The sequence below is a fragment of the Halichoerus grypus genome, chromosome 8, assembly GCF_964656455.1.
Source record: "Halichoerus grypus chromosome 8, mHalGry1.hap1.1, whole genome shotgun sequence".
NCBI lineage: Eukaryota > Metazoa > Chordata > Mammalia > Carnivora > Phocidae > Halichoerus > Halichoerus grypus.
The window spans coordinates 27,760,453-27,773,370 of record NC_135719.1 but is presented as its reverse complement, the minus strand read 5'-3'; the positions used below and the strand labels follow the sequence as shown (position 1 = coordinate 27,773,370).

The following is a 12,918-nucleotide window of genomic DNA, read 5'->3' as shown; positions in this document are numbered from 1 at the left end:
GCTGTTGATTATGAGACATGGTTGTCATGGTGATGAGTGGAGAAAATGCTGACACGGAGGAAAGGGTCTAGCCTGTAGAAGCTTTGGGGAGAAATTGTCATTATAAGTGGATCTGAGGCCCTGTATTGCCCATGGGGCCCCGTGCCCCGCATTCCAAGGACGGGCATGGGGGCACAGAATCCAGCCTATGCCCCCTGGCCAAGCCCTCACCCCGTGGGGGCTGCATCCCCCAGAGGGGCACCTCTTCCATTTGCCAAAGGCACCCAGTGTATGACGAGCAGCAGTCCCGACATTGCCTTTTCCCACAGTGCATCTGGCACCCTGATGAGAGTCTGTTGCCCTACATTCATGGCAGAAAATTTAGATTCCACCCCAAGCTGTAACATTTGTAGAAGCGGTGTTATCTTAGTCCGTTTGGGCTGCTATAACAAAAATACCATAGACGGGGTGGCTTATAAACAACAGACATTTATTTCTCACAGTTGTGGAGGCAGGAAGTCCAAGATCAAGGCCCCAGCAGATCTGGTGTCTGGTGAGGGGCCACTTCCTGGTTCATAGCCAGAGCCTTCTGGCTGTGTCCTCACATGGTGGAGGGGGTGAGGGAGCTCTCTGGGGTCTCTTTTGTAAGGACAGTAATCCTATTCATGAGGGTTGTATCATTACGAGCTCATCTAATCCTAATTATATCCCAAATGTCCCATCTCCTTGGAGGTTAGGCTTTGGTATATGAAATTGGTGGGAACATATCCAGTCTATAATAGGTGTCGTTGACCCGTTTTCATCTGTCGGTTGGTTGGTTTGTTTCTTTAGGGTTTTTGGAGATGACTGTTGTCCGTCTAGCTTCTAGTAAGGCAGTGCAGGCCTTCAGGAAATGAAGTCTGTGAACTCAGCCTAGGAAAAGTCACCAGACTAGAGCTCTTTCAAACAAGAGGGAAAACACATGTGCTCTAAGCAGACCTCGAAGTAACCAAGAATACAAGACAACAGAAGGTTTTCTGGGAGGACGTCGCAAATTTGGGTTTTACTTAAGGTGGATAGGAACAGCATTTGAGGTGAGAGTTCCCATTGTACTCTTTGGGAGATTTTGCCTGGTCTACCTTGGCCACAAAGGGAGGTGCAGAACCAGTGAAACAGAGGGAAGACTTAACTAGGAGGCTGGGAAAAAAACCTGGCTCCAGGAGGACCCTGGCAGGAGTCATCCCCAAGTCAGGCTCAGCCCTACAAGAAGGGGCACCGTCCGCTCACCTTGGTCAGCACGGGGTCTACTGGGATGGAGACCCCGGGTGGAACACAGTCCTCTCATCTAGGGCAGGATGGGTTCAGCTCCCAGAAGGAGGTCTAGGAAGGGCGGAGGAGCATGCTAGCAGTCCCAGACCTGCCCAAGCCCCAGAGCCCCACCTTGGAACTTACTGGGGCAGCAGGATGAAGCCAGGGCCCATGTGCATTATCTGAGAGCTCACAGGGCTTGGGGGTAGGACAGTTCTTCGGGCTTCCAGCAAAGGAAGCAGGGACCAACCAGACATCAGACCCTCCTGGGCCCCAGCGGCACCTCTGCATCCCCTCCATTCCAGGAAAGCCTCATTTCTTCTTGTAGCTTGAGTTCTGATTTCTCTTGGGAGATGGTGATGCCCTCCTTTCTTCCTCTTTGCACAATCTTCCCCATGCTTGAAGCGCAGCCCCACTTTTCCCACCTCCTTCTGAGCCATCCCTGCCCTCCCAACCCCCCCCCCCCCACTGCCTCTGAGGTGCACTAGTGTTTGTAGTCATGGAGGGGACACTCAGCTAGGAATCCTTGGTCTGCTTGGTGTCATCAGTGCCAGGAGGGTGGGCCCATGTCTCTTCATTCTTCTCTAGCCCTCCCAGAGAGATTGAAGGACATCAAGGAATACAACAGTAACAGTCTAGCCAGGGAAGAAGACCAGCAGCGACATCTTGCTATGCCACCTAGACCTGTGGGAACCAATCCGTTATTGCCAACACCTGGAGCCTCAGTCTTGTCAACTGTAAAGCAGGAGTGGAAAGAGTATAACTTACTTATTTCTAAAGAAACACGAGTGTGGTAGATATTTGTATTTATTTGTAAGTATGACTTTTCATTAATGTCATCATTATCATCATCATCATTATATTGTTACTGCTTGATAATTTATTTCCAAAAGTTCTGAAACTTCACATGATGGCTTACTTTGGGATTTGTAGAGTGATTTATCTTCTATCCTTCTATTTATCCTCTATCTTCTGGATGGCACAAGGCACCAAATAGAGATAGCTAAACTTTAAATTTTGTTAATTAAAATTTTGGTTTGATGTCCACTTTAAGAGAAGACTTGTGATGTGTCCTTGGAACATTTTGTTTTTTCTAGTAGTAGATTGACTAATTTGCATTAAACTAAGAATTCAGGTTTTTTAGAAATATGATTTTGGACATTGTTGCTGGGAATGTAAAATGGTACAGTGGCTGGAAAACAATATGGGGGTTCCTTAAAAATTAAAAATAAAATTACAGTATAATCCTGCAATTCCACTTAAGGGTGTATACCCAGAGAATTGAAACAGGAACTCTAAGAAATATTTGTACCCATGTTCAGAGCAGCATTATTCACAATAGCCAAAGGAGGAAGCAACCCAAATGTCCATCGATAGATGAATAGATAAATAAAATGTGGTATATACAAACAGTAGCATATTACTCAGTCTTAAAAAGGCAGGAAATTATGACACATGTTACAACATGGATGAACATTGAGGGCATCATGCTAAGTGAAACAAGCCAGTCACAAAAAGGTAAGATTCTACTCATATGAGGTTCCTAGAGTTGTTAAATTAACAGAGACAACCAGGGTCTGGGGGGAGAGGGTAATGGGGAATTTTGTTTAATGTTAATGTTTAATGCATACATAATTTCAGATGAGCAAGATGAAAAGAATTCTGGAGAGGGATGGTGGTGATAGTTGCAGAATGTTAATGTTCTTAATGCCACCAAACTATACACTTAAAGTGGATAAGATGGTAAATTTAATGTTATGTGTGTTTTACCACAATTAAAAAATATTAAATAATAAAATTAGAAAATCTGATTCAGAATATGAAGATGACACAAATGGTAAGACATATCATACTCATAGAATGGAAATTGATGTTGTTAAAGTGTCCATCCTACACAAAGCAATCTACAGATTCAGTGCAATCCCTATCAAAATACCAATAGCATTTTTCACAGAGCTAGAACAAATAATCCTAAAATTTGTACGTAAACACAAAAGATCCCAAATAGCCAAAGCAGTCTTGAGAAAGAAGAACAAAGCTGAGGTATCACAATCCCAGTGATCAAGATACACTACAAGGCAGTAGTAATCAAAACAGTATGGTACTGGCACAAAAATAGACACGCAGATCAATGAAACAGAATAGAAAGTCAAGAAATAAGCCCATGCTTATATGGTCAAGTAATCTATAATATAGGAGCCAAGAATATACAATGGGAGAAAGATAGTCTCTTCAGTAATGGTGCTGGGAAAACTGGATGGCTGACTATGCAAAAAAAGTGAAACTGGACCATTTTCTTATGCCATACACAAAAATAAACTCAAAATGAATTAAAGACCTAAATGTGAGACCTGGAGCCATAAAAATTCTAGAGGAGAACACAGGCAGTAATTTCTTTGGCATTGGTCATAGCAACATTTTTCCAGATACGTCTTCTGAGGCAAGGGAAACAAAAGCAAAAATAAACTGTTGGGACTTCATCAAAATGAAAAGCTTTTGCCCAGCAAAGGAAACCATCAACAAAACAAAAAGACAACCTACTGAATAGCAGAAGGTATTTACAAATGACATACGCAATAAGGAGTTAATATCTAAAATATATATAAAATTATGCAACTCAACACCAAAAGAAAAACCATATTAAAAAATGGGCAGAGACATGAATAGACACTTTTCCAAAGAAGGGCATACAGGTGGCCAACAGACACATGAAAAAATGTCCACTATCACTCAGCATCAGGGAAATACAAATCAAAACTACAATGGGAGGTATCACCTCACATGTGTCAGAATGGCTAAAGTAAAAAAGATAAGAAATAACAAGCATTGGTGAGGATGTGGAGAAAGGGAATTCTTTTGCACTGATGGTGGAAATGTAAATTGGTGCAGCCACTGTGGAAAACAGTATGGGGGGGTTCCTCAAAAAATTAAAAAATAGAACTACCATATAATTCAGTAATTCCACTGCTGGGTGTTTACCCAAAGAAAACAAAAACACTAATTTGAAAAGATATATGCACCCCCATGTTTATTGTAGCATTATTTGCAATAGCCAAGATACAGAAGCAGACCAAGTGTCCATTAATAGAAAAATGGAGAAAGAAGATGTGGCATATACACACACACACACAATGGAACATAGCTCAGCCATAAAAAAAGTATGAGATCTTGCCATTTACAACAACATGGATGGACCTGGAGGGTATTATGCTAAGTGAAATAAGCCAGACAGAGAAAGACAAATACCATATGGTTTCACTTATATGTGCAATCTAAAAGAATAGACGAACAAACAAACAAACAAAAAAACAGACTCATAAATACAGAGAACAAACTGGTGGTTTCCAGAGGGTAATGGGGGGGGTGATGGGCAAAGTAGGGGAAGGAGATTAAGGGGTACAAACATCCAGTTATAAAATAAGTCACAGAGTTGAAAAGTACAGCACAGGAATATAGTCAATAATATTGTAATAATGTTATGTGGTGACAGATGGTAAAAAAAAGAGAAAATACGACTTAAAAACATTTTATAAATATAAAAGAATACATGTTAATTGCAGAAGAGTTTAAATTATGTCTGTATGTGCACACACACATATATATACACACACATACTTACGTACACATGCATTTCATAAAATTGTATCATATTGTATCTTGGTTTATTTCTCTAACATATAAAAGCACCATCTTCATCTTTCACTTCCTGGTTTCCAGGTGTGCAATGGCTTGGAGCAGCCGAGGAAGCAGCAACGCTCTGATCTCAATGGACCCGTGGACAATAACAACACCCCAGAGGTAATTTTTTCCAAGGATAAGAGTTGTGGCCTAAGGTCCTAGTATTGGGGCTATCATGTCATCATGGCCTGCTCACCCTTTCTGCCATGTTCTCATCCCAGCCAGTGCCTTGGAAGTGGGGATTCAGTCAAGCAAAGTTGGGTGTCCCTGTAGGAGAAGGAAGAAAAGGTTCTTTCCTGCTGATTCAGGCTTATACCACTGTGTGTTCATGTGTTTCCAGTGGCGTGTGTGTGGGGTTCATTTGTGCTCCCTGGTTTGACAGAAACTCATTCTACTCCATTATCTGACAGTTATATTCTAAGTTAGGGTTACTCAACAATGGCAGCATTGACATTTGGGCCAGAACATTCTTTGTTGTGAAGGGCTGTCTTTTCCACTAAAGGATGTTTAGAAGCATCTCTTTAAGGTCGGGGACTCAGTTTCCTCTCAGCCTCCCAGCTCTCCCATGATCCTGCTGGTTTTTAAAGTTCCAGGCTTTAAGTACTGCTGGTTGTAAGAACTCATGAAATAGGTCCCTCTGGTTTTCAAAGCCGAATGTTATGGGGATTTGTCTTCCCCGTGCAGGCTCACTGGTGTGAAAATCTGTTTCTCTCCCCTCTCCAAGCACATGGCATTCCCCCTCCCTCAGACAGTTCCACAGGTCCATTTAGCTCTTGACCATGTATCTGCCCTTCCTGTCCTCTTCAGTGTGTCCTCTTGTCTGTATTTAGCTGTGGAGTTTGTTGTGCCAGTCTTGGGTGGTTTCCTGGATTACACACACTAATGTGGCTGTTATCTAGTTGTAGGCCAGAGCTGTGCCACATGACCAGTGCCCTGGACTTCAGGGTTGGCTGGAGGATCAAGTATTTGGCTTTCCAGGAAGGCAGGGGAGAATCATTGGTTGTATGGTCTCTAGGCTCCCTTCTAGGAGACATGCAAATCTTGGGGTCCCTATGTTTTAGATGATGGCCTTTTGTACCCCAAGTTTTCCCATGGGAATGGATTCCATGTGTCCTGCCTAAACACCATGGTGCCTGAATGCCATTGGTTTGCTTTCTGGAGCTGACTTCTTAGGAACATCAGACACTCAGTGGGGTTTAGCTTTTCACATACGGTACTCTTCTTAGTCTAGATGTTTCAGGCCATCTACTTACAACTGTCATGTGTTTGTTTTGTTTTCTTTTTTTTTTTTTTTTTTTCATATTTCCTAACAGACGAAGAAGGTGGCATCATTTCCAAGTTTTGTGGCTGGTAAGTGACCTTGAATTTTCTCTTAGAGAACAGTTGCATTTTTCTCTCGAAGCAAATGGTATTTTTACTTTTGGTTTTCTCCTGCAAAGCTTGTGTAGAAAGCACACCTTCGAGGTAAAAACAGTGTTACGATAAGCAAAGGTGCTCAGGCATTTGGTTGTTGGAACACTTTGTAAGCGCATATTGGTATGGAGGGGGGTGGTTCAGTTGATTATTGATCGGGTTAAAAATTGAAATGTGTGTATAAGCAACTGATTATGATCTAACACTTTTGATTAGGGTGGATATAATTGCATCCAAATACAGGCTGTTACTCCTTTATCAGACTTCATTTCCCTCCATTCTCCTGTCTTTTTTGAGGGGGTTAATATTGGATTTCAGCATTCAGTGTTGAGCCAACTTTGCACCATCTGACTAGCCTCAGGGAAGCTTGGGCTGCTCCTTTCCAAGGTCCTCCAACAACACCATAAAGAGCCTCTTAAATAGGATCTTTCTTTAGCCAGGAGGCTGTTTCCTGCTGTTGCTAGTGTTACAATAAAAAGTGTGGATTTTATTACTTCTTTCAGTAAGCTGGTAATTAATTTTTATGAGTATTTATGGGAGTAAGGTAAATCAGTCATCAGAGATAAATAACTTTACAGCCTTTCCTACCCTGGTTTTCCTTTTTAGTAAAGAGCTGACATCTAGGAAACCGAGGCCCCCAAATATCCTTTCAAGGGACTAGTTTGAATCAGGCTAACCCAATTCAAACTGGTTGAAAATGAATTGAGTGGCTCAACACAGTTTCGGCAGGTTCAACATTATATTGGCTCAGTGTTGCTCAAACTAGATTAAAAACAGTTTTGAACTGTTGGAATCCATGTTATACTGTTCAAATACACTTGAGTCCATTTTGACCAACTCAAGCAGGCTCAAATGGGTTTTGCCCAGCTGTTTACATGTGGTGCTTAATGGTTAAAACTGGATCAAACTGGTTTTCATCAGGTCACAATAGGTTATAATAATTCCAATCCAACTGGCTAGGTTTAGTTTTTTTTCAGGACCTAATGATTGGCCGGAAGAGACAGCACCCACTCCATGCCCCCATGGTAGGGTTGATTAGGTTCCTGATTCAGAGGACTCGACATCTCATAAATAGGGAAGATGCACCACTTTCCTGGGTGGTCAGAATGTCAGGATGGCGTGTACCAGTCACACCGTTCCAGTGAGGTGGGCTCTTGTGGATCCAAGCAGCTCACTTTTCAAAGTATCATGGTGTGATGTGGGTAGAACTCCCTCAAACTGCCTAGGGGAATGATTTGGACATTAGACTCCCCTGGCTCTTGAGTCAGCCCCCTAACTGGAGGGGAGGGCCATGGAGAAGGACCAGGAAGGAGTATCCATGCCTAGGTGCTCTGAGAAGTACCTCTCACTTGCAGCATTCCAGAAGACTCACTTCTCTGAACCAGCTTAGACTGTTCTAAACCAAATCAAAACAATGTCGGATGCCTCAAACCAGTTCTGATGGGTTGACCCTTGGTTTCAGCTCAGGTCATGGTTTCAGGGGCCTGGGATCGAGCCCCATGTCTGGCTTCACGCTCAGCAGGGAGTCTGCTTGAGACGCTCTCTCTTCCTCTGCCCGTCCCCCGGCTGGCTGTCTCTCTTTCTAAAAGCAATGAATAAATCTTTAAAAAAAAAAAAGAATCTCCTGTTAGGCACACCCATGGAGTGCCTAGCATTATACTCTCTAGCTCCATCTACGTCCTTGCAAATGACAAGATTTCATTCTTTATTATGGCTGAATAATATTCCTGTGTGTATATGTGTGTGTGTGTGTGTGCGTGCACTTCCTCTTCTTTATCCATTCATCAGTTGATGGACATAGTTTGGCTATTATAGATAATGCTGCTACAAACATTGGGGTACATGTATCCCCTTGAATTAGTATTTTTGTATTCTTTATGTCGGTACCCAGTAGTGCAATTGCTGGGTTGTAGAATAGTTCCATTTTTAACTTTTTGAGGAACTTCCATATTTTTCCTTTGCTAAAAAATACATTTTATTTTATTATTATTATTTTTTAGAGAATGTGAGAATGAGCACGAGTTGGGGGGAGGGACAAAAGGAGAATGAGAGAGAATCTTAAGCAGGCTCCATGCTCAGCGCAGAGCCCCACGTGGGGCTTAATCTCATGACCTGAGCCAAAATCAAGAGTCGGTCACTCAACCAACTGAGCCACCTGGGTGCCCCTCCATATTTTTACTTTGCTGAATATTTTATGTAGTCAACTGTATTCATCTTTTTCCTTTGAAATTACTAGGTTTTTGAGATTAGTATGACCTTTACACTCTTTTTTTTTTTTAAGATTTTATTTGTATATTTAGAGAGAGCATGCGGGAGTGGGGGGAGGGGCAGAGGGAGAGGGAGAGACAGCACCTCAAGCGGACTCCATGCTGAGCACGGAGCCAGTTTCAGGGCTCGATCCCATGACCCCGAGACAACGATCTGAGCTGAAATCAAGATTTGGACACTCAACCAACTGAGTCACCCAGGCACCCCAACCTTGACACTCTTACCATTATTTTTTTTCCTTCTAGAACTTTTATGATTTTATTCGATTGAGTTCCATATTTAATTTATCTGGAATTTATGTTGGTATATGGGTCCAGAAAGAATTACATTTTAAGCATTTTCTTCCAAACAGCTAACCATTTGTGCCAAAACTATTCCATGAATTCTTCCCTCTCTGATTTGAAATGCTGCCTTTATCACATAATACATTGTCATTTACACCTAGGTCTGTTTCTGGGTCTCCATTGAGGTTCCAGAACCAAGCTGCTTTATGTAACTGGGGATTTATAGTGCATTTTACTACTGGGAAGGCTAATGTCTGCCTTCTGTCACCGTCATTCCTGTTCAGAACTTCCCTGGATCCTCTTACGTATTTATTTTTCCATAGAACCTTTAGAATTAGCTTATCAGTTACACAATAAAAATTCCTATTGGCATTTTTATTTGACATGCATTACATTTATCTTTATGTTAGTGTATGGAATGGAAGAAGCCTCTATTTGAAACCCCGGTTGGGAAATCTAGGCCCTGCTAGATCTCTCTGTCTCTGGCCAACAGCCTCATAAGTGAACTTGGAAGTGGAGCCTCCCCTGTTCTAAATGGCTGCAGCCTTGGGAGAGTCCCTTGAGCCAGAAGCGCTCAGCTCAGCTGCACCTGGATCCCCCTGCCCACAGACACTGATAAATATTTCTCGTTTTCAGCTGTGAAGTTTTGGGATAATTTGTTATGCATGTATGTAGATAACTAATATCCTGTATGTTTTTAAGATAAAGCGTGTCATGATTCATACTGATTTTAAGATAAAATGCATCACGATTCATATTGTCAGGACTATAGGGTTTTTACATTCGTACCTTTTTCCTATGCTCCAAATCCCCATCCTCAAGGACACCAACGTAATTCTGCATTTGTTTTATTCCATCAATCATACAATAGTCTCAGAATAACAAGACCAAAATTACCAAGGACATATGATTATTACAGATACAATTCAAGATTCATTTGCATTGACTTTGGTCTTCAGAGGATAACCCAGGAGGGATGGACTGTCAAATTACTGTGTTTTAAAATCGTTCAGAATAGTTCTCTTCATTACCATATCACAACTGCATACACGTTTAGATGCATTTTTTTTCTTTAGGAATTTGCTTTTTCATTGAATTTTGTTTTATAATTATATAAAATACTTACATGGTTCTGAAGCCAAGTATAGAAAACAGGGTGTATGCAAAGGCGTCTAATATCTTACCCCGTTACCCCGCCTCCCAAATCCTTTCCTCCTGCTAGAGATAACCAGTTTTAACATTTCACATATTTTTAGTATCTTAGGTGAATCTTCCCCTTTTTTAGATAAATGGTAATGAGTTAAAACCCTTTTCTCCATCTTCCTTTTTTAAAAAAAGATTTTATTTATTTATTTGACACAGAGAGAGAGAGCACAAGCAGGGGGACGGTAGCAGAGGGAGAGGGAGAAACAGGTTCCCCACCAAGCAGGGAGCCCAATACTATATGGGGCTCGATCCCAGGACCCTGGTTCATGACCCGAGCCGAAGGCAGATGCTTAACCCACTGAGCCACCCAGGCGCCCTCCATCTTCCTTTTTACACTTAACACTAACCCCTGGAGATTATGCCAGCATTCTACACAATGCAGGGCAGTATGTGGAGGTGCTCTGTGCTGTTCGGACGCCCGCTGTGTAGTTGGATGTCCTCTGTGCAGGAACATTTGGATGGTTTCCAGGGTTTTGCTCTTAGAAATAGTGCTGCAGTGAGCAGCTTTATGCCTGTGCCTTTTCCTATTTTTGGCCAGTTTTTGTATTCATTCTGCTCTTTCTCCCAGGTCCAAGGTTATGCTTAGGACCTGCCTTGGGCAAATCTGTCCACTGTACTGAGCTTGGCATTGACCTTCCTTGACTCTTTCTCTTCCTCCCAGCAGCCGGTGACTTTATCTTGCTTGTTGGGTGTCTAATATTCCACACTGTGGAACTTTCAGATCCTTTCCTTCAGTGATGACCCAACCTGTCCTGCACCCCCCGGCAGGGCCTCTCCCCAGTCAATGTTCTGAGGCTCTGGTTTCTCAGACAGCATCTTCTCTTCTACAGCAGCCTCCTTATTAGGGTCGCCTTTAACAGGGGCTTCCTGGAGGCACGGCTCAGCCCACGGCAGCGTCAGCCGCCTGGCTCGGGGACAGGCTGGTGTGGTGGCCGTGGGGGGTGGCATTCAGGGCAGCTGGAGCCCTGCCAGAGCCCAGAGACCACACCCCAGATCTGCTGGTCGAAGGTCTGACCTGAGGTCCAATTTCACGACTCAGATTCATCTCCTCCTGCTTCCTCACCTACTCTTGACACACCTTCCCTTCCCTGCGCTCATTTCGGTGGCTTGCCTGGCGCGTGGCCTCGGCACTCTGCCTGCTCTGAACCCTTGCTCCCTGTCCTGTCCCCTCAGAGCTGTGGCCCCTTCTCCCAGCTGAGACCAGGTCCCGCTCTGCACTTTTGAACCTCACCCGCACTGGTGTGTGTGTTTTCTCTCCTGTATCTTCTGCTGGCTTCTGAGAGCATCTGTCCCAGCCTGCATGTGTCCATCACATGCAGCCAGCTCTCTGCTTTCCTCTTCTAAACCAGACTTTGGGAACGGTCGCTTCATTCCACGCACCTCCCCTACACGCCAAAGCCCTCTGGCTGGCTCTCTGGGATCACTGCTGGCTTCCTGGTCGCTGTGCGCCAGGAATGTGAGGGCTCCTTTCTCCTCCTGCCAGCATGGGCACCCCCTGGGCACAGGGTGCTGCAGCTCAGCAGAGCTGGGTCCTGGGACCCCTCCCCACCCAGCCGCCCCGCCCCCCCCCCCGATGATTCTTCTATGTCTGCAGCTTCACCTGGCACCGACGCATGCTTTATCAGGACCCCTGAGTCCAGCTGCCTCCTGAACTCCTTTGGAAGTCTCCCAGGTTCCTGCATCTAGACTCGCCCAGAATCCCCATCCTCAAGGCCAGCCCCCTCCCAACGTCCCCTCCCCATAGCTGCAGCTTTGTCCGTCCAGTGGTACAACCTGCTTTCCAGCACTCCTCCTGTGGAATTGAAGCTCCAGAGTGGATGGATCCAGTCTGTCGGTGTCTCTCGGGTACCATCATTGCCCTGGTCCACACCATCACCACCACCACCACCACCACCGCCACCACATCATCACTCACTCACTCACTCACTTGCTAGGATATCTGCAGTAGCCTCCCAGATGCTCTCCCTTCTTCCCCTCTGTGGTTTGCCTCTCTGCGGCCAGAGTTGCTTTCTAAAGACAGGTCGGGCCACTTCCCTGACCACTACCCTGCAATGACAGTCCATGGTGTAGCCCCAGGAGCCTCCCCTCTGACCAGCACTGTCTCTGTGGCCTCAGCTTGTTCCAAACGCTGGCCCACCCCATGCACCTGGGCAGTTTGCACATTTTGGAGCTTTTGAAAGGTGCTGTACTCTGTCACCCCAGGGCCTTTGCACCTGCTCTTGCCTGAGCCTGGAAAGCTCTCTTCTCCTTTCCCCCTGTGGTTTTTTGATTCCTTTGCATCCTTTGGTCCTCAGCTCAGAGAGCAGCTGCCCCCAGATTCTTCTCAAGGGCTGACTCCCCTGTTGCTTCTTCACTGGCGCAGTATCCTTCCTTCATGGCATTCACCATGTGCCATCCTGATGCATTTATTTGGGGACTGTGGGACTAATGTCAGCCTGTGAGCTCCATGTTTTCTGTCCTCGTGTGAGGGCTCAAAAATCCTTATTAGTACCTGAATCAGTGGCGGTGGTCTTGTGCAAAGTCATTTGACCCCATGGGAACTGTCCTTATTTATAAAATTGGATCATTGAGATCTGCTTCACGAGGTGGTTGAGGACCGAGTAGAACTAGACCTTTGTTACATGCAGAGGTCTGGTGTGTCAGGGCTGGGGGCTGTACTCAGCGACCTCTCGGATGCACACTCATACGCCCGTCTCAGCTGTGCTCTGGCTCCACCCAGCCGTCTCCCCCCGCCCCCACCACCACACAAGACATGGAGAAGCAGGCACATGTCTTGGAATTAATGAGATCACCTGGATCCAGA

At 44.6% G+C, this 12,918-nt stretch overlaps 1 protein-coding gene across 6 annotated transcripts in view; it reads left to right on the top strand.

The window, feature by feature from the left end:
- The window catches only part of APBA2 (amyloid beta precursor protein binding family A member 2), a 245,586-nt gene that overhangs the window by 198,607 nt on the left and 34,061 nt on the right, over positions 1-12,918 (top strand). For all 6 annotated transcript variants that reach the window (XM_078078981.1, XM_078078978.1, XM_078078979.1 and 3 more), the window contains 2 exons: positions 4,984-5,064; positions 6,258-6,294. In XM_078078981.1, coding sequence (XP_077935107.1) covers positions 4,984-5,064; positions 6,258-6,294 — 118 coding nt within the window. The remainder of the gene's footprint in view (positions 1-4,983; positions 5,065-6,257; positions 6,295-12,918) is intronic.